We start from the raw sequence: 26,930 nt of genomic DNA, 5'->3' as shown, positions 1-26,930 counted from the left end.
CTCCTCTGGGTTCATACCTGTCTCGTTTGCTGTTGAACCCCAGTGCCTCACACAGTGCCAGGTGCATTGTAGGAATTCAAAAACTAGGGCGCCTGGGTGGCTCAGTCGGTGAAGTGTCTGACTTCGGCTCAGGTCATGATCTCACAGTTCGTGGGTTCAAGCCCCACATCAGGCTCTGTGCTGACAGCTCAGAGCCTGGAGCCTGCTTTGGATTCTGTGTCTCCCTCTCTCTCTGCCCCTCCCCTGTTTGCACTGTCTGTCTGTCTGTCTCTCTCTCTCTCTCAAAAGTAAAATAAACATTTAAAAAAAATTTTTTTTAATTAAAAAGAATTCACAAATGGTCAAATGCTAGTTGTTGAGGGTCTTTCCGACTTTGTTCCCCGCTTCACCTGGCCCCCCAGTCCTCCCAGGTCAGGTTGGGTCTTCCTTGTCAGAGGGAGATGAGGGTGTGTGGCCCAGAACTCTCCCAAAGGCCACTGACTTTCCAGAGCTGCATGTGGACAAGCGTGTGCCTGTATCCTGGTGTACCGGGGGTGGTCTGGGCTTGCGCACCTGTGCGCTCCCAGGGCATGCACCTGCGTCAGGGCGAGCCCGCGCATGGCCCCTCTCGGTTTGCGAGTGAGATTTGGGCCCAGCCTCCCTCCTAGCTCCCGCAGGCTCCTTCAAGGACCTGGCTGATGGGCATTGATTTAGAGCCTTTCAAAGCCCTCCAGCAAAATAAAAGGGGAGAGGGAGAGAATTATTCCCCGTCAGGCCGGGAGAAAAATGACAGTGTGAAATGGGAAATGAAGAGGGAAAGTGGTGAGACTTTACACAATGACCAGGAGGGAGCCTGCGGGAGGGGTGACAGCCAGCAGCCCTCCCCTGTGTCCCCAACCCTGCCCGAAGACCAGGGAGTGGCCCTCGAGGCCAGAAGTCTGGGCCCACCTCTGGCTCTCCGGTCAGAGAGAGAAGACGAGAAGCCCCCATCCCCATCCCAGATAAAATTGATCTCTACATATTCAGCAACTAGCTGCTAGCCCGGAGCAGATCGTTGAACTGCTCTGTACCTCAGTTTCCCCATCCAGAAAAATGGTGATAAGAACCTCCCCCTCCTCCTCTAGAAAGAAGCGCTGTAGAAATGCGAGGCTTGCTGGTCCCCTCTGTCCGTCAGTGGGATGATTTTGCCTGGCTGAAGCCACACCCGGAGTGCCTGAGAGCCCTGCCTCGCCTCCTGTTGTCAACACAGGGGTGATTGGGTCCCCTTTATCGAGGCTGGGGAAACTGAGGTGATGTGCCCCATAGCACAGCGAGGGCCCCTCAGGCCCGGGAGGCCGGGGGCCTCCCCCGATCCCTGCCCCCGGGTGCAGCCAGGCCAGGAGGGGATCCAGTGTGCTTCTCTGAAACAGAAGGAAGGTCCGCAGGGCTCAGGGTTCAGCGCCAGCACTGGCCTCTCTCCCTGGCCACTCCTGGGCCCAGGGGCAAGATGGGGGCCTGTGGCCAGGGCAGCCCATCTGTCTGTTCTGGTCTGGTGGCCCCAGAGACGCCTCCGGCTGGGGATTAAGCCAGAAGAGGGACAGATTCTGCCGCCAAAGCACAAAAGGCCCCACATCAAGTAAGGTGAAGGAGCTGACGAGGCTAGGCTGTCATCGCCAAGTGTCTTGGAGTTAGGAATGACATCGTCCTGATGCAGCCCTGGGGACTGCGGTCCCCATCCCCCCACCCCATTGATCTTGTCCACCTCGGTACCACAGTGAGCTCTGCAGCAAGGGCAGGGGTGGGCTGAGGGGCAGGGACCACTGCTGTCCTGGGACCCTAGGAGGCGTCCAGGGTGGGAGCTGGGTCAGCCCCAGGGCTGGTGCTGTGTAACCTTGAGTCTTGCCCGTGCCTCTCTGAGTTCTGCTTTCCCCTTGGCGGGGGTGGGTAGAGACTAAAGAAGTTTCCCAAAAAGCAGGAGATTGGCAGGCACGGGGGGGCAGGGAGGAAATGGCTTGTGGGGTTTGTGCCCTCCTAACCCAGGGCACTCAGGTCGATCCCTTCTTGGGGTGAGGCTTACAAGTGGGGAGCCAAGTGTGGGGGGCTGGAGAGGTAAAGGGGCCTCTGTCCCGAGGCCCTCCCCCTTTTCAGGCAGGGAGACTCAGCCCACTCTCTCTTCCAGCCTCCCCCTCCCCCAGCCCCACAGCAGCCCCAACCTGCTGGGACCCACCCTCTAAACAGGACTCCCTTCCCCTGCCCTGTCATTCCTGGGGTCACAGAAGCCTGATTCTCTTCAAATTGCTGGTTAACTGTCCATCTCTTGATTTCAGCTCAGGTCATGATCTCACAGTTTGTGCCCGTGTTGGGCTCTGTGCTGATAGTGTGGACCCTGCTTGGGATTGTCTCTCTCCCTCACTCTCTGCCCTTCCCCACGCACACTTGTGTTCGTTCTCTCTCTCTCTCTAAAACATTTAAAAAAATAATAAAAGTCCATGGGAATGCAAGCTGGTGCAGCCACTCTAGAAAACAGTATGGAGGTTCCTCAGAAAACTAAAAATAGAACTACCCTACAACCCAGCAATTGCACTACTAGGCATTTATCCACGGGATGCAGGTGTGCTGTTTCGAAGGGACACACGCACCCCCATGTTTATAGCAGCACTATCTACAATATCCAGAGTATGGAAAAAGCCCAAATGTCCATCGATGGATGAATGGATAAGGAAGATGTGGTATATATAGACAATGGAGTGTTACTCGGCAATCAAAAAGAATGAAATCTTGCCATTTGCAACTACGTGGATGAAACTGGAGGGTATTATGCTAAGTGAAATTAGTCAAAGAAAGACAAAAATCTTATGACTTCACTCATATGAGGACTTTAAGAGACAAAACAGATGAACATAAGGGAAGGGAAACAAAAATCATATAAAAACAGGGAGGGGGACAAAACAGAAGAGACTCATAAATAGGGAGAACAAACTGAGGGTCACTGGAGGGGGTGTGGGAGGGGGGATGGGCTAAACGGGTGAGGGGCATTAAGGAATCTACTCCTGAAATCATTGTTGCACTATATGCTAGCTAATTTGGATGTAAATTTTAAAGAATGAATGAATGAATGAATGAATGAATGAATGAATGAATAAAAGTCCAAAAGAAGGAAGAGAAGGTTCAATGAGGAGGATCCAGTTCCCAAAATCCAGGGTTTCAGAAGCTTCTGAGAAGTTCTCAACCTCCCAAAGAATTCCTAGTCCCCAAAGAATTCCATGACCAAGGCCTGCCGGGCACCCCCTGCTCCCCCAAGAGCCCATGAACGTGTCGCCCCACGTGTCTGGGAAGGAACGACACCAGGATGTGCTGGCGGTGTTGCCCGCTGGCTACTGGCCCAGGCTGTTGCTTCTACGAATCAGAAGGTTGGGGCTTACGTGGGGAAGGGGACTGGCCTCAGGGCAAAACCAAGTGCGTGCCGGCTGCTGATCCATCTTGTGAACCTCCTGCCTGCCATCCCCCCATCAGAAGCCCTGCCAGAGCTGGAGGGAGGAGCAGGGGGGGTGGGGGGGAGCAGGAGGGAGGAGCAGGGGGGGGTGGGGGGGGCGCAGGAGGGAGGGACCCGCGTGTCAGCTCAGACCACCCAGGAAAGGCAGCCTGGGGCCCGGAGACCGGGGCTAGGCTCCACGGAGGGTCCGTCTCTTCCTGAGCAGGTGGTGGCCTTGGACCCGGACCTGGGAGAGAACGGCACCCTGGTGTATAGGATCCAGCCGCCCAACAAGTTCTACGCCCTCAACAGCAGCACGGGCAAGATCCGCACCACCCATGTCATGCTGGATCGGGAGAACCCTGACCCCCACGAGGCGGAGCTGATGCGCAAGATTATCATCTCTGTCACTGACTGTATGTGTCTCTTGTAGCCCCACGCCACTTGGCTGTGGCCTCTGATGCTCAGGGCCCCGGGGACCTCTCCCACTGACTCGTTTCACACCCCTCTTTCCCTCTCCCCCTCACCCCCCAGGCGGCAGGCCCCCTCTGCGAGCCACCAGCAGTGCCACAGTGTTTGTGAACCTCTTGGACCTCAATGACAATGACCCCACTTTTCAGAACCTGCCTTTCGTGGCCGAGGTGCTGGAAGGCACCCCAGCGGGGGTCTCTGTCTACCAGGTGAGTTTCCCTTTCCCGGCCTGAGCTCCTGGTCTGCCTCCCTCACCTCGTCTCACCCAGCCAACAAACAGGCACAGGGTGCCCTGGGTGTCTAGCTTTGCAGTGGGAGAGGGGGGCAGGGGATGCCAGCCGAGACCACCAGACGGGACGGTCTGTGCCTGGCTTGGAGAGCCAATGCTCTGGGAGATGTGATGGAAGGCTTCCTGGAGGAGGAGGGGCTTGAGCTGGGTCTCGAAGGACAGGTGGATGCGGAGCGGTGGAGGGAAGGTACCAAGGGAGCTGACAGAATTCTGGGCCTGAGTATGGAGGTCATACTCCGAGCTTGTGGCTGGGTCTAGAACACAAAGAAGGTTGGTGGGCGTAGCCCAGGCACCCTGCCTCCGTGGGCAGGCCACTCTCCCACGTTCTCCCGTAAGCCCCAGAGCATCTCCACACAGAGTAGGGGGTGCTCTCCCCACTTTGCAGGGGCTGAAAGAGACTTGCTTATGTCCCTGCGGCCAGGAAGAGGTACGGCCTGATCGTGAACCCGGCCCCTCTGCCTCCTGCTCCATCACCCTCTGGGAGGCGGCCCTGAAGCTGCTCGTTCAGGGAGAGTGACGCCCTTTTAGAAACAGGGGAAGGCCCTCATGGTGAAGAACATAGGCTTTGGAGTATAGCCAACATGAGAATAGACCCCAGCTCCTCCGCGGGTGTGCTGTGTGGCATGGAACAAACAACCTCACTGGGCCTCCGTTTTCCCACCTGTGCAATGGGGATCATAATAGCACCTGCCTGGCTGTGCTACAGGGCTTCAGGCAGACACACATGGAAAGCAACCTGCACTTGGGCTGCGGGAGACCCACGGTAGCTGACGGGCTCATCATGATGGGTCCTGTGGGGGTTTATGCCTGAGACCCAGCGGGGTCCAGTGGCAGAGGCTTAGCCTGACCCCACTCGAAGAACGCAGGATTGTTTGTCGGGATATGCCACAGCGCGTAACTCTGGTGATGCCTTGCAGGCCTGCTGTGCCTCAGTTTCTTTATCTGCGGAAGGGGATTAATAGCCTTCTCTGGGGATCCCCGGGAGCAAGCTCTCCAGCAGGACATTCTCCCAAACGCCCGGCAGGGGGTGCTGTGATCCAGGGAGAGCAGCCAGTCCCTGAGGAGGAGGAGCCCCCAGACAGGAGGCGGGAGGAGGGCCAAACGAGGCCCGTTTCTCCTCCGGGGGCTCACAGCAAAGAGAGCACAGCTTCTGAGTTCACAGAGGAGCTGACTCAGGCATGAAAGGACGGTTGAAGGAGCTCGAGTGTTTAGCTTGGGAACTGTATCCTCAGATACAGAAAGGTTTCTGACTGGAGCTATGCGTTCCCCAGCCTCCTCTACAACCTGGACCGAAAGTGATATCTGCTGGCTAGGTGGAGAACTTTCTCCAGGAATTAGAGCTCTATGCAGATAAGTCAGAAGTAGTGAGCCCCCCCCATCCTGGGAAGCATTCAAGTTGAGTCTGGACACTCTCTTGTCCAGCTTGTTGGATGTGAATTAGACCAGGTGACCTTGATGTCGTCTCTCCATCTTGAGGGTCTTGGCTTCATCATCCAAAGCTTTTATTTTTAACCACGTTTCCTCAAAGGTCCCCGATCCTCTTCTGTAAAACTCTGAGTATATCAGGGTCTTGAGTCAGGAAAACTCTCGTCAGGACTAGAGGTGCAAGTGGGAACGGTGTAGGGATTGGGGAGGAGGCTTGCCTACGCATGGCCCCACATGACTTTTTCCAAACAGTAAATCATCAAGGGAGTTTTAAAAACTGCCCCCTTCTGTCATCTTGATGTCGTCCAACGAAGCAGGGGGGAGAGCGCCGGCGATTTTGGGTAGTCGAGGAACCCATGGTGGAAGGGCTCCTGGAGGCGTAACTGTTGCTTCCAGCCGGCAGTCGGGAAGCCTGCTGTGACGCAATGGTGCCCGGAAGCCCCGAGCCAGCCAGGGCCCATCTGGGGGGCTTGCAAGGAGGGAGAGCAGGGTTTTGAAGAGGATGGCTGTGGTGACCCGGACTCTTACTCTAAAAAGTGCCTTCCCCACCCCACCCCTGGCCCCGCTCAGTGTGCCTGGATGCCTTTAGTTGAGCCACGCTGCCCTCTTAGCATCTGGGAAGGCGCGCTGGGAGCAGTGGCGTGGCCCGAGGCTCTGGGGGAGGCAGGTGTGTCTGCACGGGTCGGCGGGAAGGAGGGGGCACTTCTCAGGAGGGACGTCCTCGTGTCCCCACCCCTCACGCGGCCCCCGCTTCCCCGCAGGTGGTGGCCATCGACCTGGACGAGGGCCTGAACGGGCTGGTGTCCTACCGCATACAGGTGGGCATGCCCCGCATGGACTTCCTCATCAACAGCAGCAGCGGCGTGGTGGTCACCACTGCTGAGCTGGACCGCGAGCGCATTGCCGAGTACCAGCTGCGCGTCGTGGCCAGCGACGCAGGCACACCCACCAAGAGCTCCACTGGCACGCTTACCGTCCGAGGTGAGGGCAGGGCTGCCTCCTACTGTGTGCCGAGCACGTTGGGCCCTGGGGCAGTGCCAGGCAGGGTGGGGAGCCCGCGAACACCACTGCTGTCCCTGTCCGTGCGGGCACAGGATGCCTTGCTAGTGGGTGCCCTCCTCGACCGTGCCACTCAACACAGAGTCTTCCCCATCGCCACCAAGTCAAACGCTCCAGCGGGGTCTTCTCTCTCCCCACCCCGGGGCCACTGTACCCCCAGGGGTCTGGACCCACTGCCAGGGTCCCCTACCCCTCCCAGCCTCTTGGAACCCAGCAAAGAGCAGAGAGGCGCTGCACAGGGTTGGGGCCCTCGGGGTCAGCAGCAGGGAGGGGAATCTGCAGAGCCCTGCACCCCCTGTCTGGGCAGGGCCAAGGCCAGTTAGCATTTCTCCTCCATTCTGATCATATCTTTAATTCTTGGGGCAAAACAGGGACATTGACACGCGCTGTGGCCAAAGGGCCCGAAGTAACCATGGGAAACTAAGTACAGAGCGTGACGGGCAAGATGTGGCCTGTTTTCTTGCACAGGCCTGCTCCCAGCCGGGCTCCTGCCTGCCTCCGGGGCATTGGTGCAGGCGGGGGCTGGGTCCGTACAAACACCCGCCTTGGTCCCAACCCGAGACGCGACTACGCAGTCTCTCATCTGCTGGTCCCACGCTTGCCCGGTGGGTTCCCAGTGCCAGTTTGGGGACCCACTTCTGTGCCAGCGATTGACAGGGAGGGCGTGCTCAGTTCTCTCAGGGTTGGCCCCAGAGGACTTTTCTCTAGGGCTCAGCAGAAGCCGTGTCCTCGACCCGGCCCGTCGTTTCTCCTGGTGCCGTGACAAAGAGTGAGCCAAAGCAGGGGGATGGGATTGTTTCACAGGGAAGCTCGTCCCAAGCCCCATCAGCTGAGAAAACAAATCTTTCGGGGAAATTAGACTTCTCTGGGAGGGGGCATCCTCAAAGCCAGCTGTTTTCCTGGGACCCCGTTGCAAACTAGGGGCAGGCATCCCCAAGACCCCCACCCTGCCCCTCTCTTGCTCTCTGACTTCAGACAAGTGACTCCGCTGCTCTGAGCTCTTGTCCCCTCCTCTATCTGGCGTGTCTAATAATGGCTGCCTCACGCGGGTGTTTCGAGGGGGCTCATGGGGTGCTGTACGGGAAGCACTTAGCACAGGCCTGGCACGTGGCAAGAGCTGAGATGTTGCCGTCCTCGCCACCATCATAACTGTTGTGGTTGTAAGGCACAGACTAGGGAGAGGCCCTGCGGTTTTCTCTCCTGCCTTGGGCAACAGCAGCGACAACAAACTGCCAGGGAAACAGGACCGTGGGAGGCTGAGGAGCTCTGGTCAGCTTGGCCCTGACCCTAGCAGGCACGAGGGGCCTTGGCCCGTGACCGAGAGGTGTAGACCCCCGCTGCCTTTGGAGCTGGGTTATCTGGAGCAGAAGCCAGGCCTAGCCCTGGGTGCTGACTCTGTCCACAGTGCTGGACGTGAACGACGAGACGCCCACCTTCTTCCCGGCGATGTACAACGTCTCTGTGTCCGAAGATGTGCCACGGGAGTTCCGGGTGGCCTGGCTGAACTGCACTGACAATGACGTGGGCCTCAATGCCGAGCTCAGCTATTTCATCACAGGTGCAACCAGCCTGGGTGGGGCCAGAGAGGGGGAAAGGGGCCCGAGTCAGCCATCAGCCATCAGGCTTTAGCCCCTGCATGAGCCCCCTTGGGATTTTTCCCAAGGGCTTTGTAGCTGGGTCCCTCCTGTCTGGCTGTCTGGGGGCCTCCTGGACCTATTGGGAGATTGGGAACTTACGGAGGTTCAGCCTGGAGGGAGGTAGAGCCCGTGACTCCTGGGGAAGAGCCCTGCCCCCCACTCCACCCCCATGTCAAGGTGATGAAGCGGACACTGGGCGACTGTGGCCTTGTCCTTCCCCGGGCACCCTTCATTCATGAGAATTCCTGTCTGTTTAGAGACAAATGGTTTAGATCTTTCTAAATAAAATGGTTGCAGCTCAAAAAGACCAAGCAGAAAGCTGTGGAGAAAGAGTATGAGGCCTTGCCCTGGCTCAACAGGAGAAAGGGAGTCATGATCCATTAGTGATGTCTGCCATGACAGTAGACTTGGGAGGTGGTGGTGAACATGCCATGTATTAGTCATGCCTGGATTAGAACAGTTGCCCAGCATTCTTCAGTCCCTGATACAGCCAAGACGTGCTGGGATGGCACGGGGCAGTTCTTTCACATTCCTTAGCTGTCCCTTGGCCATTTTACTGGTTCAGTCCTCTCTCTGTCCATGGCCTGCCTGCAGCCACATTACTCACAAGCTCATGTGCACACGTGTGCATGCACATGCATTCAGCATGCACACCGGTCTCCCTGATGCCTCTGCCCCTAGAGCAAGGAATGCCAGGTTCACAGCCCATCCTTGCTTGCTGCAACTGAGGGGACCTCCCAGCCCTCAGCCTCTCCTTTCCAGAATTTTCCCTCCTGCCGCTCCCTGTAGGGACCTAGCACCCACAGGGCAGTTCCTCCCAGTCTAGTCCTCCAAACTGCTCCAAGAAACTCTTAGTTATCCAGACCCCGCCCGCCCCCTGCCCCGTGGACCAGTCATCGTTCAGCACCCAGCACTACTTGTGTCTCAGTTTCCCCACCCCCTAGAACCCAGACCTTGTCCCATGTGACTGGTGCTTCAGACCATCCACAAGGATGTCTGGGGTTTTCCCCAGGGACAAACTATGTAAGGACCAGGGAGCATCTCGTGGCTCCCAGGATGATTTCCCAGCACCCAAAGTGGCCAGTTCCTACTGACCTGCTGAGAGCCTTCCTGGGTTGGGTGGGATTCTCAGATTTTGATTTGCTCATTCTGCAAGTTGCCTCGCATGGTCCAGGTCCAAACCCAGTGCCATGGCGCCCTCTACTGCCCAGAACACCACATTGCCTGCCAGCTGACCGGGGAGGGGTCTTTGCACTGTTTAGATGGGGGGGGGGGGGGGGGGGTAGTCCTTTCCTGTCCACCTTGGAGAGGGGAACCTCACACTTCCTACCCCATCCACCTGCCCCTACTCTTCACTCGGTGGAGCCTTGGGGAGTCGCCATTCAGCCCAAGATTAGGGACCTGGAAAAATCTTGGCTGACCCCCAAGTCCCTGGCCACATATAAAAGCCTCGACCCAGGCTAACTGCTCAGACACTTCTACCGGACAGGCGGGTGGCAGAATGGCGAAGGACACAGGCTCAGGAATCAGACTGCCAAGCTGGCACCTTACACCCAAAATAGGTGACTGTAACCCGGGACAACACACGTATCCTCGCTAATGGGCCTTCTCCCCTCTCTGAAATGGGCTTGTGACAGTACAAATGAAATGAAATAGCCCACATGAAGCCCCTGGTACACAGTAGGCGCTCAGTGGATATTCATCCCTTATGATTTCAGGCATTCAGCACCCACACCTGAGCCCACACAGGCCACACCCTCTTCAGAGCCACCCCCCCCCCCCCCCCCCCCGCCAGAACCCTGTTCTCGGGGCTGAATGGGCAGCATGGCCCTTTCCTCCCAGGCTACCCCTGGAATGTTCTGGCTCAGAAGCAGAGCTGAGGTGCCACCGCCCTTTCCCTGGCAGGAGCCCTGGTTCCTGACAGAGGCTCCATTGTCTTTGGCCCACAGGTGGAAATGTGGATGGGAAGTTCAGCGTGGGCTACCGTGATGCCGTTGTAAGAACAGTAGTGAGCCTGGACCGGGAGACCACAGCCGCATACATGCTCGTCCTGGAGGCCATCGGTACGCACCGGCCCCGCCTACACACCGCCAGCACGGTTCTGGGCACGGTTCAGTGAGGTGCCCTTCGAGGGCCAGGCAGCCCTGACCCCGGGAGCCAGGCCTTGAGTCGAAGTCTGTGTCTTGACACCGATAGAGAAAGGGCAGCCAGACAGCCTATTGCTGAGCGCGGGAGGCCATGAGGCTTAGCTCACAGCGCTACAACGCAAAACATTTAGTTGGTGGGGTGGGAGCCACGGGGCAGCTAGACGGGAGACCGCTGTGTGGACAAACCGCTGCAAAACCAGGCCAAGGGAAGCCGAAAGGGGGAAGGGAGGAGCCAAGAGTATCGGGCGCACAGGGAGGTGCAAGCATGTTCAGGGGAAGGGTGTGATCAGGGAAGTCTTCTTAGAGGAAGTGTCTCTGGATCAGCGTCTTGGTTGCGAGTTTCAAATAAACTGACTTAAGCAATATGGGCTCACAAAACCAGTCCATAGGGTGATGGAGCTTCAGGTGTGACTGGACTGGGGGCTCAGGGGATGCCACCAGGCTTCAGTCTCTCGGCATTGGCTCCCTCTGCCTCCTGTGTGTTGTCTTCATTCTCTGGCTGATGTGGTGACAAGTTGTGGCTGCAAACCTGGTCTCAATCCTTTTGGGTTCAAGTGCTGCATCGGGGAGGCAGCACTGGTCTCTTTCCTAGTCTCCCCAGCTAAAGCCCCAGATGAGCTGTGATTAGTTCCATCTGCCCCAATGCCTGTCCCTGAACCCCTCGTCGTGGCCAGAGGAGGAGAGAGGTGCTAGCGAAGCCTGAATCACATGCCCATCCCTGGTGCCCAGAACCCCGGGCCTCAGGGTCAGGAAGGCGGAATTCTCAGAGGGACCTTCAGGATACGGCCCGGCCTGTGAGAGCAGCATGGGGCAGCTGGGCAGATACCTTGAAGGCTGAATAATCGTCACATTGCGGCCAAGTAAAGTTTCAGTAAGTCTAGAAGCAGGGAGGGCGTTTCAGGCAGAGGAACCAGCTCAGGCAGAGGCCTGGTTGTGGGAAAGAGCTGTGTGTGTGTGTGTGTGTGTGTGTGTGTGTGTGTGTGTGTGTGTAGCTGGCTTGTGGTGTGACGTATACTGGGGAGGGGGAGGCTGTAGTCAGGCAAGGCCAGCTTTTAGAGGCCTTAAGTTGGGCCAGAAATTTGGTCTTTGGTCTCCAGGTAGTAGGGAGCCCATGAGGGCTCTAGATGAGAAGAAGGATGTGATGAGACCTGTCCCCCACCCCCCTCCCCCACCACCCAGGTATGCTGCATCCTCCCAGGAGCATCCAGTTCAACATCTGCAGTAAGCTGTGGGTGAGAGGGAGTGAGCGTTCTGTGTCTCGCTCTTTCCTCTTTCCTGCCAGTAGCTCCTCCCCAGCCCGCCCACGCCCAGATGCATCTGCCCTCTGGTGGCTCTCCTCCCACCCTCTGGAGACCCCTCATTCCCCCTGCGTCCAGCACCGTCTGGCAGGAGGAGAGGGCTCGGGATCAGGCCTCCGAGGGGGCCTGGCAGCTCATGCTGTGTCCAGCCAGGCCAAGTAAGCAGGAGCTCCCGTGGGAGGCTGGGCTTGGAGAGGAGTTCCAAAGAGCAAGACCAGGTTAGACACTTGTGCCCCAGCATGTGGTCAGCTGGCCTCGGGAAGAAGGACTGAGTCACCCCTGGTCCTTAGTCAATTCCAGCTGCCTGCACTCCGCCCTAGGGTGACTCTCCTCGCCTGGACGTGTAGCACGGGGCCCAAGTTCCTTCCTCCAGGGAGGGCAACGTGACAGCTGTCCATGGGGCTGAGCCCCTTCCCCAGCCCCGGGAGGGTCCTGCAGGGAACTGAGGGGGCAGAGCCCCTGGATACCTCCGGCTCGGAAATCAAGCAGGGCCTGTACCCCCGAATGCAGAGGGTCCAGAGGCCAAATCTGTCCCGTAGGCATGTGTGACCCGTCTCTTGTTTCATACAGAAGGACAGTTAGTTGTGAACATTTAAAAATCAGGAGATTTTATTTAGAAGCTCAGATGTTCAGTTTCTCTGGAGAAATCGGAAGGTCTAGTGTCACGGGGCCCACTACGGACCGGCGCGGAGAAGAGCTGCCATCAGGGTCACCCCTCCCACCTGTGCCCCCATGGGTCTCGCCCGCCTGGCCCCGCCAGCAGTTGGCTTGTGAGCTGTTCCTGGATCTGTCTCCGCGGGCTGCTGTAACGAATTACCACAAACTGAGTAGCTTAAAAGAGTAGAGATTTATTTTCTCATGGCGCTGGAGGCCAGAAGTTCAAAATTAAGGTGTTGGCAGGCCTGCATTCCCTTCTGAAGGCTCTAGAGGGGCATCCTTCCTTGACTCTAAGCGTTTCTGGTGGCTCTAAATAATCCTTGGTTCGTGGCTGCAAAACTCCGGTCTCTGCCTCCAGCCTAACCTGGCCTTCTCTTCGATTCAGGCCTCCCTCCGCCTTTTTCTTTTAAGAACCTTTGCCATTGGGCCTGTGGCCCACCCAGGCAGTCGAGGATACCTCATCTCAAGACTCTTAATTATATTTTCAAAGACACTTTTTCCTAATAAGTTGACATTCACAAGTTCCCAGGGATCTGACGCGGGTAGATCTTCCGGGGGCCACGACTGAAGCACTTCGTGCCTCCATTACCTCCTCTGTAAAATGGGAATAATAATAACAGCACCTATTTCACATGCTTCTCCTGAGGGCTGCATGAGTTAGAATAGCGCCTGGGACAGGTTAGATATTGTTAATGTTATTCTTAATCTAAAAAAAGGGAAAAAAAAAACAAACCCACCCCTTGTGATGGCCAGAGCGGGTGGGATGAACAGGACACGTGCCCAGGGAAATCTGTCCCTCAGGCAGCCACTAACAGCCCATCTTCCTTCAACTCCCACAGACAATGGCCCTGTAGGTAAGCGGCGCACGGGGACGGCCACCGTGTTTGTCACCGTCCTGGATGTGAACGACAACCGGCCCATCTTTCTGCAGAGCAGCTATGAGGCCAGCATCCCCGAGGACATCCCTGAGGGACACAGCATCGTGCAGGCAGGTGGCCATGGCCCCTTGGGGCTGTTGGTGGGCTGGGGGCAGGCATGGCTGCCACGTGGAGGGATGGAAACAGAAGAGGGTCCCGCTGCTGCTCCGGAAGTATCCAGTAGGCAGTGGGGAAAGAGGGAGCCAGGCACCCTCCTCCCTTCTGGGGATGGTAGGCCTTTAGTTTCTGTGGCCTGAGACAGCACCCTGGTTCCCCGCAAAACAGAAGGAAGGCCTTGCCTCCCTCCCTTCCCCCACAGCCCTCTCCTCTCCCCCCACCCCACCCAGAGGGCTTTTTGGAACAGCAAGTGGATGGAGCTGTCACATTTTCCCAGTAGGAGGTGAGGGGGAAGAGGCAGGGCCCAGCTAGGCCCAGAACAGAGCGGCTTTCACGGGGCCCTTGGCCAAAGCTCTCCTCTTAGGAAGTAAACAGGCACAAGAAGAAAGAGTTCCTTTGCCCAGGGTGCAGGACAGCTCTGAGGCTCAGAGGAGAAAGGGGAGGACCTGAAAATGAGGCTTAGGTCCCCTCCCCCACCTCCCCCTGGAGGTCTCCGTTGCTGGATGCGGTGGGAGGCCGGGGCTGAGCCAAACACAGCAAATCTGGGCCTGTCCGCCAGGGCAGACTCCCAGGATCCAGGATCAGAAGGGGCTGGACGTGGATCCACCTCCCTACATCAGGGCGGGAGGAAGGCAGGAAATGGGCTGGGAGCAGGGTGCTGACTCCTAGAGGAACGGAGAGTCCAGGAAGCCACAGGGATTTGCAAGAGTCTGGGGGTGGTTCCAGAAGGAGGAACGGGGAGGTTTTCTTCCTCTGGCCTCAGCTTCTCCTCTAGCCTAATACCTGCCACCCCACTCACTGACAGTCTCCCAGGACCAAACTGAGGACATGCCTAGAGGTGCGGCCAGAGCTTTGTGGGCCCCCCACCCCCCGCCCTCCCTTTCCATCCCCAGCTATTCCTTCTCCTCAGGCCTCAGGGCAGCCTTACCCCCTAGTCTCCAGGAAGAGAACACCTAGGACCGAGCAGGATGCTGGCCTGGGCATGACACCGGTGACTGTAGGCCGAGTGCATCCTGGGATGTCTCAGGGAGGCCCTGGGAAGGGAGCCAGGAAGAAGTTCACAAGCTGGAAGGGAGAGGGTAACAAACCCCTGTGGGAGGAGGCCTGGCCCACTTTCTAAACCTGAAGAATGGGTTTCTATTTACACAACACTGCACAGCCTGAAATTCTAGAGCCCGTGAGTAATACAGGGCAGCCCTGATTCTCCCCGTTTCTCAGGGAGAAATTCGGGCCTTAGCAACTTCTCCAAGGCCTTGGAAGTTTCTGGCCAAGTTGGCCTCACTCTCTGGTGTCAAACTGACCTGGAAGGAAGGTACAGAGGGCCTCACCAACATGCTGGAGAGAAAGCTTCTGTCTCGGGGAGAAGATGGCTTCCCCCCACCTCCCCAGGGCTCCTTAAACTTTGGGGGGTTGGGATACACCCAGACGGGGCCATCCTTCACCCGGGAAACAGAGGCGTCCTACTTCTGTGCCTGGAGTCAGTGAAGCAACGTGAAGGTTTGGACATGGTCTTGCTCTCTGCAAGCTTCCGGGCTTGTAGGGAGGACACATAGATGTGGATCGCCCCCAATGCCAGGAAGAAGTGATCCTTTCTCTGAGAGATGTGAGGAGCAGGAGTGGTTCTAGGCAGAAAGTGGCTTTCCGCTGGAGAGCAAAGAGGGCTTCCCGGAGGGGGTGCCTTGGGAAGCGTAAGCCACGGCCTGGGGACAGGTGGTTCCGTTTGTCTGGAGTCTCGGGTCGAGGTGAGGCTAGAAAGGTAGTTTGAAGCCAGCTCCCGGGGGACGCCGATCACCACACTAAGGAGCCGTGGCTTTATCTAGCCAGCGATTGGAAACCAGTGATGGTGTTGGAGCTGGGGGGTGGCAAAGCTGGAGCTCACTTCCTGAGAAGACCTGGCTGGCTGCATTGGGAGTCACAGCAAGGTGGGTCCCGGCAGCCCTGTAGCAGGACACAGGTGGCAGGAACTAGGCAGCTCAGACCCCCTCCGTCCACTCTCCAGATTTGGGACCCCGAGTGCACAGCCGCACCCTGTGGGGAGAGTTGGGGGTTTGGAATTCCGAGAAGCCCACTCTAGGGTAGGATTGCTTTGACAGATAGCCAGTCAATGGCACAATTGCCAAAAACTCAGATAGCATCCCTAGTGTGGTCCAGACCTGAGGTTCCACAGTTGTCCCGGAGAGGTCTGGACCCTCCTACCCAAAAAGGAGGAGGCCTCCTGCCCTGGCCGAGGCAGGAACGCTGTGATGTGTCCTCGGAGCCCAGGTGGCATCACCTCTGGCTTCTGGCAATGCCTCCTACCGCTTTGACACAGCACAGCTCCTTGGCCTCACAAGGAGCTCTTTAACCCATTCTCAGCCCCTTCCTGGTCCATTGTGACATGGGCGCCTTGAAGGGGGGCCACCAAGATGGCTGCCAGGAGGGTGACTGGCTAGGCAGGGTTGAGAGCCTCCTGCTCGCCCTCCTCCCAGCAGGCACACGGGCATCTGACCCACAGGGGTGCTGGCTGCTCCCAGGGATTATTAGGTGAATGCTGGTAGGTCCCAAGATTTCAAGGCGAGAAGTCCCTGGCTTGCCTCTTCCTCTGGCACTGAGTTGGCACAGAGGGCAAGACAGTTCCTTGCCCCCCGTGTGGACAGAGTATTTCGTTTGGCTGGAGGGAACCTTTGGCCATTTGGCAACTCAAACTGGAATCCATGCTGGACTATGGCACCTGGAAGGTGGGCAGGACTTCTGTTGGGAAGCAGGGGCACTGCTTCCTGGAGGTGGTTAGTGCCTGGTTGCCAGAGAAGAGTGCTGGGGGTCCCGGGTTGTACCTCTGGAGCCGGGGCCGAGGGTCAGATGGCTGCAGGTACCCCGCTGTTGGCCCAGCAGTCTTTCAGCAGGCAGCAGCTGCAGAGTCGGCAGAGAGGAAGGCTTTCCTCCAGGGGCTGTCTCTGGGAAAGGCCACAGGCCTGGGCGCACAGGGGACCACTGTGGCTGAGCGTGTGGCCCAGGTCCTTCTGCAGTCCCTGGTTCCAGGCTGTGTCCACGGCAGGAGGACCTCTGGTGGGTCCTGGGTGGTGGGGACGCCCCATCACATCTTGGTAGATTCCGTGCAGTCACAGTCGAGGTTGTCCTCGCAGCCCGGCAGGGGGCGTCTGGGAGCAGGCCTGCCTCTGCGGAAGCTGTGCAGGGAGCGGCGCAGAGAGCCCAGGCGCTTCCAGAGCCTGAGCTGGGGCTCGCTGGGGCTCCCGGGGTGGTGGGGCATGCACTCCCGAGCCCTGCGGCTCGGGTCCAGAGCGGCCGGTTTGCAGAGGGTCATGAAGAGCAGACAGCTGGCCAGCAGAAGGAAGATGCAGGCCAGGGCGAGTAGCGCCGGGAGGGGGTCAGCTGCCTCTGTGGGGCTGCCGGGAGTGACAGGGGCGGTGAGGAAGGCGAGGGGGCTGGGACCCCGTGTGCTCATGGCTCCTGCAACAGGAAGGGGAACGTTGATGGGGGCTGGGTGCTGCTAAACTAGCCGCAGACAGCATCACGACCATTGTACAGGTGAGAACAGTGAGGACCAGAGAGGTGACAAGTCTCAGGTCACACAGCAGAAAGTGCTAGAGCTGGGCCTGAACCCAGGTCCCCTTTCTGCTCTACCCCCTGCCCACTTGCTACAGAGGAGGCAGCAGGGTGATGCCTTCTGGCATTTTTAAATCAATCCTCATGAATTACACTAGTCTTCTGCCTGAAAACCTGGGATATAAGACCACCTCCGTCAATAGCTTGCTCTGTGACCAGGAACAAGTTATCAGTTATAGGATGCTGCAGCTGGCAAGTGCCCTAGACATTATCTGATGTTGGGGCTGCAACCTGGGGGCCCGCAGGTACATTCATTGGGTCCTTATCGTGTTTTTGTAAATGTCAATTAATCACGAGTATTTTTAAAGTCACAAACCCAAAACGAAGGGATTTCGCATGGCTGTCTGAATGTCCGGCTGCTCTTGAAATTTCAGAATTGCAACACTGGCAGCCAGTTCCCGCCTGGCACTCAGTTGCTGAGGCTGAGCAGCCTTTGTCCCCTTTAGAGAGGTCTCTGGCCCCCAGGTCACCACACTCCCCCACAGGCCCGCTACACACTTTATTTCACCTGCCTCGCCCGCCCCATGGGCATTCCTGCTGGTGCTTCCCAGTGTGACCCAACCTGCTCCCATGACAAGAAAGAAACTGAGGCCCCAGCAAGGGAAGGCCAAGCCCATGCTGTGAGCCAGTGGCCAAGCGAAGACCAGAACTAGGTTCCCTGACTCCTGGCCCTGTGGCTCCCAATCCTCCAAGGTCACTGAGCAGCTCTGAGAACAGGTGAGAACCCACAAAGAGCTACACGGTTGACTCCCCCTCCAGACCCCAGGTACCTGTTATCACTCACGGCCATCCCGCTAAAGGGAGCTCAGCAAACAATCTTTGTAGATGGAAAATCAGGCTGAGCTTCTGGTTGGATAGGTCTGGGGTTGTAAATAAAAATCCTTAGAGCGCATGGCCGGTAGATAACTTGTGACAGAGGACCCTCAAGCAGGTGGCGGTGCCTCGGCCAGGCTGATAGAATGCAGGCCCGGCTCTTTCCGGTTTCCCAAGAGAAGCCAGAAATCTGGATTTTTCAGGCAAACGTTCCTGACATTTAAATGTTGGCAAGTAATTCAAATTTGGTTAAACCAGGAGAGGGGCGCAGGAAGGGGGATATGGTGCCAAAGTTAAACTCGACTCCAAAAAAATGTGCGATGAATTTTCAAATATCTAAAACACTACAACAGGCCAAACAAAACACGCAAGCGGGCCACCGCCAGCTCGCAGGCCAGCACTGATGATCTTTGATTTCTACAAACGCAGGACAGGAAGTCCAAAAGAGGGCCTAAAAAAAAAAAAAAAAAAAAAATCCTTTATTTCTCTTTGACCTTAGATACTTTCGTGCGACGGGGACAGCAGGTTTCCCCCTTTCTCCCAGCTTGCAGCTTAGAGTAAACTTACGGTTGAGTTTCTAGCGTGACGCTCTGCAGAGTTGTGCCAAGGCTCTGTATGTGGGTTGCCCAGAGCCCGTGTCAGCAGGCAGTGGGGAGTGGAGAGGGCCCCCCGCCCCACCCTCTGGAGCCCCTGTCCCTACCCCGGGCACTCACCAATGGCGGCAGGACCTAACTCCCAGCTCCCAGCGCCCAGCCTCCTTCCTGCTCGCAGCCTCACCCTGCGCCCGGCCAACTGAGGGCACACAGCACAGCCCGCCTCCCACCCATTCCCTGCTACCACTCCTTCCCACATTTCCAGACAGAACACGACCCCTCCCGGCTCCCAGCTGGAAACTTTGATGCCCGTCTAGCTGCCCAGGGCCCCTGCCTTTCAGGCATCGGGCCTAGAGAGCACTCCAGCTGGGCGGCCATATGTGGTTGGCCATCCCTTGAATATGAGCATGGAAAAGGGATGGGGTGTGCCCACCACAGGGAGAAAACTGAGAAAACGTGCCCCCTCTCCTTCCCTGGGCAATCTGAAGCGGGAGAAGTCTCAATCCTGCTAGTCCTGATAGTATTTCAAGGCTGTCACATGAGTCTGGGGACCCTATCAGACCAGCAAAGCTGGCCCAGACTCCAGTCCTTGGGGGAAGCACTTTAATAAAAAGGCACGTGAGGCTATAATTAGCATCTTAGTAGTTTTCTTGGAAGCGAGAGATTCTAAAGGGCTTGAAGACATCAAGCCACCCTCCCTGGAACACACAGCAAAACCAGCTACCAGATCCTTTTACAATCCCTCTGATCCACCAAGGGTCAGCTGGTTGCAGGGAAAAGAGGCCTCCACCAGACCGAGGCTAGGAATGATCTCGAGAGCAGGTGAAGCTTCTCCCTGCCCACAAGCCCAAGACACACTGGCAGGCCCCTGCTTTAGACATATCTCTGCAAGCTCAGTTAAGAACGTTCTTTTTTCCCTCAGAGGTCCCTAGAACAGCACCTGCTGGAACAGAAGAACTAACCTCAGGGTACATCTTGCTGTGTGGCCTTGGGCCAGCCACCGTCCTTCGCTGGGCATTGTTTCCACTCTGCAGAAAGCAGAAGGACTCCCCAGGTCTGCACGCACCCTCACACCCTCCCCCAGAGTCCCCCAGCAAGGGTCTGGCCCCACTTTCCTCACCACACCTTCTCCTGCAGCTCCCCGAACTCTGACCTCAGAGCCAGCGCTCAGCAGTCCCAGGCTGGGTAGAAAGGTCTTCTTAGCTGTGCAAGAGAGGCCCAAGGAGCACCGGGTGCCACCCGTGACCCCAACCTGCCCCGGCCTCTGCCGTGCCCTGTGCCCCTCAGTCAGCCAGGCTGGGCAGAGCGAGCTGTCTTCACTCACTCTCCAGCTAGCCCTGGCTTTGTCTGGAAGAGTTTGGGCCCTGCCTTGGGGGAGGGGACAGCCAAGAAGGGTAGGGATGGCAACTGGGCTGGGCAGAGGGAGAGGGGAGCCAGGCAGAGGAGCCCCGTTGCTCCCCAAGCCTTCCCGGGGCCTCACTTCAGCTGGTCTCCTTGGAGCCCTCTCAGCGGGCAGGGTGGAGGCCTGGGGGAGTCACGGGGAGGCTTTCACTGCCCCGGCAGCAGCCCTCACCTTCCCCCATCGGGTGTTTGAATGGTATGGTCGGCAGCCAGAGGGTTGCTATTCAGTGCCTGCCAGCCTCCAGGTTACCCGGGAGAGGGGAGAGAGGAGAGGGGCTACAGCCCAGCAGCAGGGTGATAGGCCCTGGCAGCTCCCGGGCCCCTCCTCCCCTCCTGCACCCCTGCGCCCCTCACCTCCCAGGCTTACCACTCAGCTTCCCAGAAAAGCACCTGCCCTTTGAAGGTGTCTCGCTGCAGAAGGGAGGGGTGAGCGATGTTTTCAAAGGTCAAAGAGATCTTAGGGCAGAAAGCACAGGGTTGAGGGCCAGCCGTGGCTATGTTCCTTATAGTTTGGGTGGGCCCTTGGAGACCCTCCAGGTGGTGTTTCTCCAGCTCTCCCACACCACACCACACACACACACACACACACACACACACACCCACCCACCCACCCCTCCCCAACCTTCTTTCTTCCCGGAAGCCAGAGCCTCCCCAGCAGCCAGCTGCCTGCGAAGGAGCCTAAGTCGTAAGCAGCTTCCCCATCGAGGACCCCCCTCCCCCGCCCAAGCTCCCAGAAATACAGCACAGAGGTCATGGTGCCTGGGCCATTGTTCCAGAGACTGAGGATATAGCAGTGGACAAAGTCCCTTCTCTCCGTGGGAATATAGATAGTAAACAAGGTTATAGTACATCAGAAGCTGATGGGGGTGGGGACAGCCTGGGTATTGGAGTGGTGGGGAGCGGGGGGGGGGGGGGGCGCTGCAGTTCCACATACAGCGGTCAGGGTACAGATGACATTTGAGCAGAGACCTGAAGGCGATGAGGGCGCGAACATAACACAAACACGGAGGGAGAGCTGGCCGGTGGAGGAAACAACATGCGCTTGGCATTCAAGAACCAGCAGGGAGATCCGTGTGGCTGGGGCAGAGCTGGTGAGGAGGCAGTCGTGGAAAATGAGCTCAGATACTCCCACTTCTCACCAATAGGAAGGTGGACTCGCTCTTTCTCTGGGCCCAAGGTCCAAAACCTCAGCGAAGGAGCAGACTGACCCAGTTTTGATGAGGTGCCCCCCTCGCAGACCAGCCACCGCTGGCCACGGTCAGTAAGGACCCGGCAGCCTCAGTGCTGCGGTGAGAGGTGGAGAGAAGAGGGCAGATCCAGAAGCGAGAGGTCCAGGGCATCACAAGGCAATTCGCCACAACTCAAGACGACACGCCGAGGCCCCGAGTCCGCCCGGCCGTGCCGTCGGGCCTCTTCCTGCATCACCTTGCGGGGGAGCGACCTCTGCTCGCTTCAGGCGCGTGGCAGTAGAGTAGGTGTTCGGTTCTTGGTTCGACAGGACCCGCCTTGGGGCTGGCGGTGACTCTGCCAGCAGCCTCGAGGCTGGACTCCTTGTGAAAACGGACAGACCCTGGGTGGGGTCTCTGAGTGAGAACAGCACACCCCAGGTCCCACCAGGGACAGCCCACAAGCCCCGGTGACCTGAAATAGACCGGAGTGAACGCATGGATGGTTGAGTACAGAGGCACCTGGCGGGAGGTGGGATTTCTGGGGTTCCACCAAGTGGCTCTTTCGGTACCCGGTGCCCAGCCGGGACTCAGCGTGGCCAGAATGGCTTCCGCCCGGGGAAAACTGGGGGTGAGGTGCGGCCACATGTCCAGCCCTACCCCAGATGAGGCTCCTGGGGTCTCGGGAGGAGGAAAGCAGGCTCCCATGGGCTGACCTAGTCAAGCCTGGATCTAGAGAGCTCCAGTGTGCCACCCTCCACCCTGTCCCCCACCCTCCCCAAGACCCTGGTGGAGGATCAAGGAGCAGAGCTGACAGGTCCCCTGCCAGGACAGGGCAGCATAGAGCCCTCAACAGGCATCCTTGTGGGGGTCGAGACGGGCATGTCCCTCGCCTCTGACGCTCCCCCGGCTTCTGTGGGCAACCACAGGTTGTCCAGGATGGGCTGGGGGCAGCATGGAAGGCGGGAGAGGGGCTTCACCAGCGCCTCCTCTCCCCGTGGGGTGGCGTTCAGGGGGTGACATGTCTCATTCTCCCTCAGCTCAAAGCCACAGATGCAGATGAGGGCGAGTTTGGGCGCGTGTGGTACCGCATCCTTCATGGTGAGTGGGTTGCCCTCCTGCGCTGAGGAGGGCAGAGCTTCTCCAGGCTGCCGGGAGTCTGGGAAGGGAGGCCAAGGAAGCCTTAGGCGCCATACAAGCCACACACTGGGCGGCGGGCAGAGGGGGGAAACGGATATTCTCTGATCGTTCGCACCAAGTTGGGTGTCTTTGAAGTGAGTGTGCTGTGCTTGATTGCTGTCCTCCTAGAGTGCCTCGAGTGGGAAATCACCCTGACAGAGGGAGCATGGGAGAGGGCGGCCCCCGGCAGTGAGCCCCCCAGACATTGTCACCGGCCCAACATCACTCAGACACTGGGACGGTGCCCTCGGCGAGCTGGCTGGGAGTCTCGTTGGGCCAGCCAGCATCACGTGACCATCCCTGACCCAATTACTATTGGCCAGAGATTGAAATACGCCGATCTGCCCGCTCTTGGAATCGGGGGTAAAACCACCCCTGCGCAAAGCACGTGGACTGATGGTGGAGGAGGGTGGACCCCCCAGCGGAAAATCGGCATGCTCTTACCCTAGGACGGTGGAAAGTCCTGGACCAGCCCAAAGATATACACAAAATCCTCACTTCAACAGCCCACAGAGAACTTGCCTTTGTGTCTCTTCTTGTACTGTCCCAGATCCTTCTGAAATTTTGAATCCCCTGAAATGTCGTATAGGGGTCTCAGGGGACCCCCAGCCTTCCCATAAGGAGGGTACAAGGTAGGCTCCCGTCCCCTCCCTCAAATCCTGCCAGGCCAGGGTAGCGTGAGGCAGAGGCCTTCTTGCCATCGTGGGCTTTGTCCAGGCTGCCGAGACCTCTGTGCGGGGTCAGCATTCTAGGGGTCCGGGCCCCACATTTTCCCCATCGCCATGCTATGAACATCCCACGTCCTGCTCCAGGCCAGAGCCCATGCATCTCCTCTGTCCCTCGGCACAGGTAACCATGGCAACAACTTCCGGATCCACGTCGGCAACGGACTCCTGATGCGAGGGCCCCGGCCCCTGGACCGAGAACGGAACTCATCCCACGTGCTGATAGTGGAGGCTTACAACCATGACCTGGGCCCCATGCGGAGCTCCGTCAGGGTAAGGGGGTGGGGGGAGAGGGGGAGGGAGGGGCTGGCACGTAGCCAGTCAGCAGGCCATGAAGCCCTGCCTCCCCTTCAGCAGTGGCCTCAGAGCTGGGCCAAGACCACAGCTGGACCAGAGATGGCCACCAGCTAAGGCCCGGTGGGGGCCGGGAGCCACGGGTTTTAGTTACTGAGTGACCGGGGGCTAGGTGTGTGGTCGAGGAGGCCAGAGCCCAGCCTGGGATCTTGGAAGCATCCTTTTGTTCTGAGCCTCGGTTTCTCCAGATGTGGAAGGGGGTCAGCGATACCGATGTCGGTCCTAAGAGACGGGAGGGGTGTCCTTACCCTGCTAACCCCCACAGCCACGCCACTCGCTAGGATGAGCCAGGGAAATCTCACAGTTACGATCTCGGAAATAGAGACGTTGCCAACTTCAGTCTGCACGAGGAAACTGAGGCACAGAGGCGTCGCTAGTGCTGGACCAGGACTCGAGCCAGGACTCCTGAGTCCAGGCTCTGCACACTTCCCATTGAAAGTGTCCCCCCAAATATTCCAGTTACCGCTCCCGGCTGCCACAACAAACGTATTCTTTTCTGCCCACCCTCACTCACCTCGAGCCTCTGCCCTACGCGGCTGAAATCAGATTAACCTTGATCTTCCCGAATGGTCAAAAAGAAACAGACGGGTACCCCTAGTGGCTGGGCCGGTTTATGCACTATTCTGCCCCGTGGCAGAGAGATGGCTGAGGTAAACGACACGACCTCTCGAGGCCACCCCACCCTACCCCCGCTGCACACTCAGCAGCTCACAGCCCCTTCCCCAGCACCAGGTGGAAAGTGAGTCAGACCCCAAAGGTGAAGAGTAGGAGGAAGGTGGGAAAAGCCGGGGTGGGGAGCAGGCAGGGACTTTTACCTAGGACTGAGTATGAGCTTCTTATCAGCCACATCTCCACCCCGCTATTTCCCCGGGCTGGAAACAATGAACAGAAGCCTGGGTCACCATCACGCGGGAGGTGCTAGAGAGTAGGTGACTCGGCCTTGGCCCATCTGCTGATGCCCCCGCAGCTTTGCCCCAGGAGGAGATGGAAAGAGAAACCTGGGTCCTTACAGCTGCCCCTCTGAGTGAGGGTCTGTCCAGGCACGGACGGCTCAGGGAGTCACATCCCTTGGGCTTTCACACCTTGGGGCTGCTTGGAATGATTCCAGCGCCCTGGTGACTGCCGGTCGCACCACGTGCCCCGGGGCATTCCCCCACGGCCACGTTCACCTGCACGACTGCGAATCGCTTGCTCGCGTGCTGATTAGCGCACTCGCATCACGGCTTGCTATTTGTGGAGCCGACTTCAGGCCGCAGAGCGACTGATGTCAGGGTAGCTCGGGTTGGCTCCCTGGACTTTTGGCTTCCTGATCACGGCCCCCCTTGTGGCCCCTCACTCCCCACCCTCCCGGGAGCAGGTGGGCACTCTCTCCAGGGCCTGCCCCTGTCGGCCTCGGCATTGTGACTGCAAACCTCCTTTAGCCACCAACCTTGGTAAACAAAATGGTGTGCAGTGCCCCAGGGCATGTAGATCGAAGCCAGGCTGTGACGGTCAGCGCAGGGATGGGACACTGAGAAGCACACCTGCTTGGCCACGCTCCTTTCTGTCCTCTCCCCATGGGCCATGAGGAAGAGCAAACCCTCACGTGAACTCTAAGTGCTTTCTGTCCTTGAACTCTTTCCTCTTTTTTTTTTTTTTTAATGTTTTTTATTTTTTTTAGGAGGAGGGTGGGGAGGAGCAGAGAGAGAGAGAGAATCCCAAGCAGGCTCTGCCCTGTCAGCACAGAGCCCGACACAGGACTCGATCTCACGAACTTGAGATCATGACCTGAGCCAAAATCAAGAGTAGGACGTTCAATGGACTGAGCCACCCTGGCGCCCCTGTCATTGAACTCTTTTGACCCTCCTAACAGCCCTACAAGGGAGGCATTGTCGTTATACCCATTGTACAGAGGAGTAGACTGAGGCAAAGAGGGGTTGGCCAACATGCTTAGGGTCCCATAGCAGTAAGGGTAGAGCTGGGCTTCACGCCCCAGCCGTCCAGGCAGGTCTGTGCTCTCAGGCACTACACCGTGCTGCCCTATATACAGGCCCTTCGGAGCACAGAGACCGCTGCCCAAAACCCAAGTCATTTTAAGGTGGGAATTTAGGAGCTGGCACCCAGGGCGGGGGCTTGAAAGCCCTTGTAAGACACAGCCGCCACACCTCTGGGCCCCAGGAAACCTGGGAGCTTCCCTGAAGACAGTGTGGGGACTCCAGCTTTGCCCCAGATTCACTTGCCCAGCAGCAGTGGAGACGGCTCCTAGGTCCCACCTCTATTCTCCAGTTCCCGCTTCAGAGACCAGGGCCCAGGAGCACAGAAAGTCCTCCTAGAGACCGGGGACCTCACACTGCGATTGCGCACTGCGATTTTGCACACTGCGATTTTGCACACGCCTGTGCACATATCTCCTACCCTGTCCCTGTTGGTGGGCACAGCACTGGGCAGACAGTGGGGCTGGTTCTCCAGGGAGCCTGGTGGTTCGGTAGCTGAGCCCTCCCGCTCACAAGAGCTTGGCAGACCTGGGCGTTTCCTGTACATCTGTGTCTCTCAGGTTTGTAAACCACACCGTTTTGCCTCCTGTCTCTGCTGCTAAAAACAAGGCTGAAACCAACAAAAGGCTAGAGGTATGGAGACAGCCTCATAGAAGAACGGGCCACACCCAGGCTCCATGCCACCTCCGTCCTCTTTATCGTACTGGCAGACTGGCCCTGGTTTTGTCCCCATGACCCTTGGAGGAAAAGCCATTTGGACCAGCAGACTCGGGAAGGGGAAGGCTGACGGTTTTGAAAGATGGATGGTTAGTTTCTGTTTACAGAAAGAGAGTTCCCGAAATTCGTCCATGCAAATTCCCCCCACACCCACCCCACCCAGCATCTTCCCAGCCAAGTTCTTGGTGAAGCCAAACTTAGAAGGTTCCAGTTCGTAAGCAGCTGCACTCCGGGGCGGGCACTTTAGTTTGCATAGTGGGTTCTGGGTGTCTGGACATGAAAATGTGATGACACAGCAGGGCTCAGGAACCCCAAGAGCAGGGAAGTAGAGAAACCTTTGCCCGCATGTGCCTCTCTGCCCCCCTACGTCTGCTACCAGCCTCCCCCAGCCCCCAAGTCCTCTACTAGTCAGGCCACCGTTTGTGCTTGTGCTAACAGAAGCCCCTTCACTTTCTTCAGCAACTTTCCAGCTAAGCCCAGAAGAAAAGCCAGAGTAGGGGTGCCTGGGTGGCTCACTCAGTTAAGCATCCAACTCTTGGCCTCGGCCCGGGTCGTGATCTCACGGTTCATGGCATGAAGCCCCGCGCTGGGCTCTGCACTGACAGTGTAGAGCCTATTTGAGATTCTCTCTCTCTCCCTCTCCCCTGCTCCTGCTCTCTCATGCTGGCGTTCCCTCCCCCCCTCCCCCCCCTCTCTCTCTCTCCCTCTCTCCCTCTCTCTCTCTCAAAATAAATTTAATAATAACAGTTAAAGAACCCAGGGCTGATCCCAAAGGCAGCGATGAACCAGAAACCCAATGTTAGTGCTCTCACATTGCCTGGGCCACGGTCCCCCCCATCTTGGAGGAGAGGCAAAGGCCCTGGGCCTCCCTGTGGCTCCTTAAGCACCAGCGCTCTGTGACACACGCCCCTTCCCTACCACACTGCTCCTTCTGGACACAGACCTGGTCCTGCCCATCC

The 26,930-nt window shown here is 57.9% G+C and overlaps 2 protein-coding genes across 10 annotated transcripts in view; one reads left to right on the top strand and one right to left on the bottom strand.

Moving 5' to 3' along the window:
• CDH23 (cadherin related 23) overlaps positions 1-26,930 on the top strand; it is a 414,296-nt gene that overhangs the window by 305,512 nt on the left and 81,854 nt on the right. For all 4 annotated transcript variants that reach the window (XM_078434342.2, XM_078434344.2, XM_078434341.2 and 1 more), the window contains exons 22-29: positions 3,657-3,846; positions 3,965-4,110; positions 6,377-6,596; positions 8,080-8,232; positions 10,261-10,374; positions 13,253-13,401; positions 22,064-22,124; positions 23,052-23,200. In XM_078434342.2, coding sequence (XP_078290468.2) covers positions 3,657-3,846; positions 3,965-4,110; positions 6,377-6,596; positions 8,080-8,232; positions 10,261-10,374; positions 13,253-13,401; positions 22,064-22,124; positions 23,052-23,200 — 1,182 coding nt within the window. The remainder of the gene's footprint in view (positions 1-3,656; positions 3,847-3,964; positions 4,111-6,376; positions 6,597-8,079; positions 8,233-10,260; positions 10,375-13,252; positions 13,402-22,063; positions 22,125-23,051; positions 23,201-26,930) is intronic.
• Positions 12,325-20,559, bottom strand: CD2H10orf105 (chromosome D2 C10orf105 homolog). 6 transcript variants are annotated; one of them, XM_060642496.3, is made up of 2 exons: positions 18,577-19,411; positions 12,325-16,894 (listed from the first exon to the last, which is right to left on the bottom strand). In XM_060642496.3, the coding sequence occupies exons 1-2, from the start codon at positions 18,713-18,715 to the stop codon at positions 16,521-16,523; spliced, it is 513 nt and encodes a 170-aa protein (XP_060498479.1). In that variant the 5' UTR covers positions 18,716-19,411; the 3' UTR covers positions 12,325-16,520. The 6 variants fall into 6 exon arrangements, with proteins under 6 accessions (XP_060498479.1, XP_060498481.1, XP_060498480.1 ...); XM_060642498.3 differs by lacking the exon at positions 18,577-19,411 and adding an exon at positions 20,225-20,559 and having other exon boundaries at positions 12,326-16,894; XM_060642497.3 differs by lacking the exon at positions 18,577-19,411 and adding an exon at positions 19,582-20,214 and having other exon boundaries at positions 12,326-16,894.

Source organism: Panthera onca, chromosome D2 (genome assembly GCF_046562875.1).
Source record: "Panthera onca isolate mPanOnc1 chromosome D2, mPanOnc1 haplotype 2, whole genome shotgun sequence".
Classification (NCBI taxonomy): Eukaryota; Metazoa; Chordata; class Mammalia; order Carnivora; family Felidae; genus Panthera; species Panthera onca.
The sequence above is the reverse complement of the archived record's forward strand: the minus strand, read 5'-3'. Positions and strand labels throughout refer to the sequence as shown.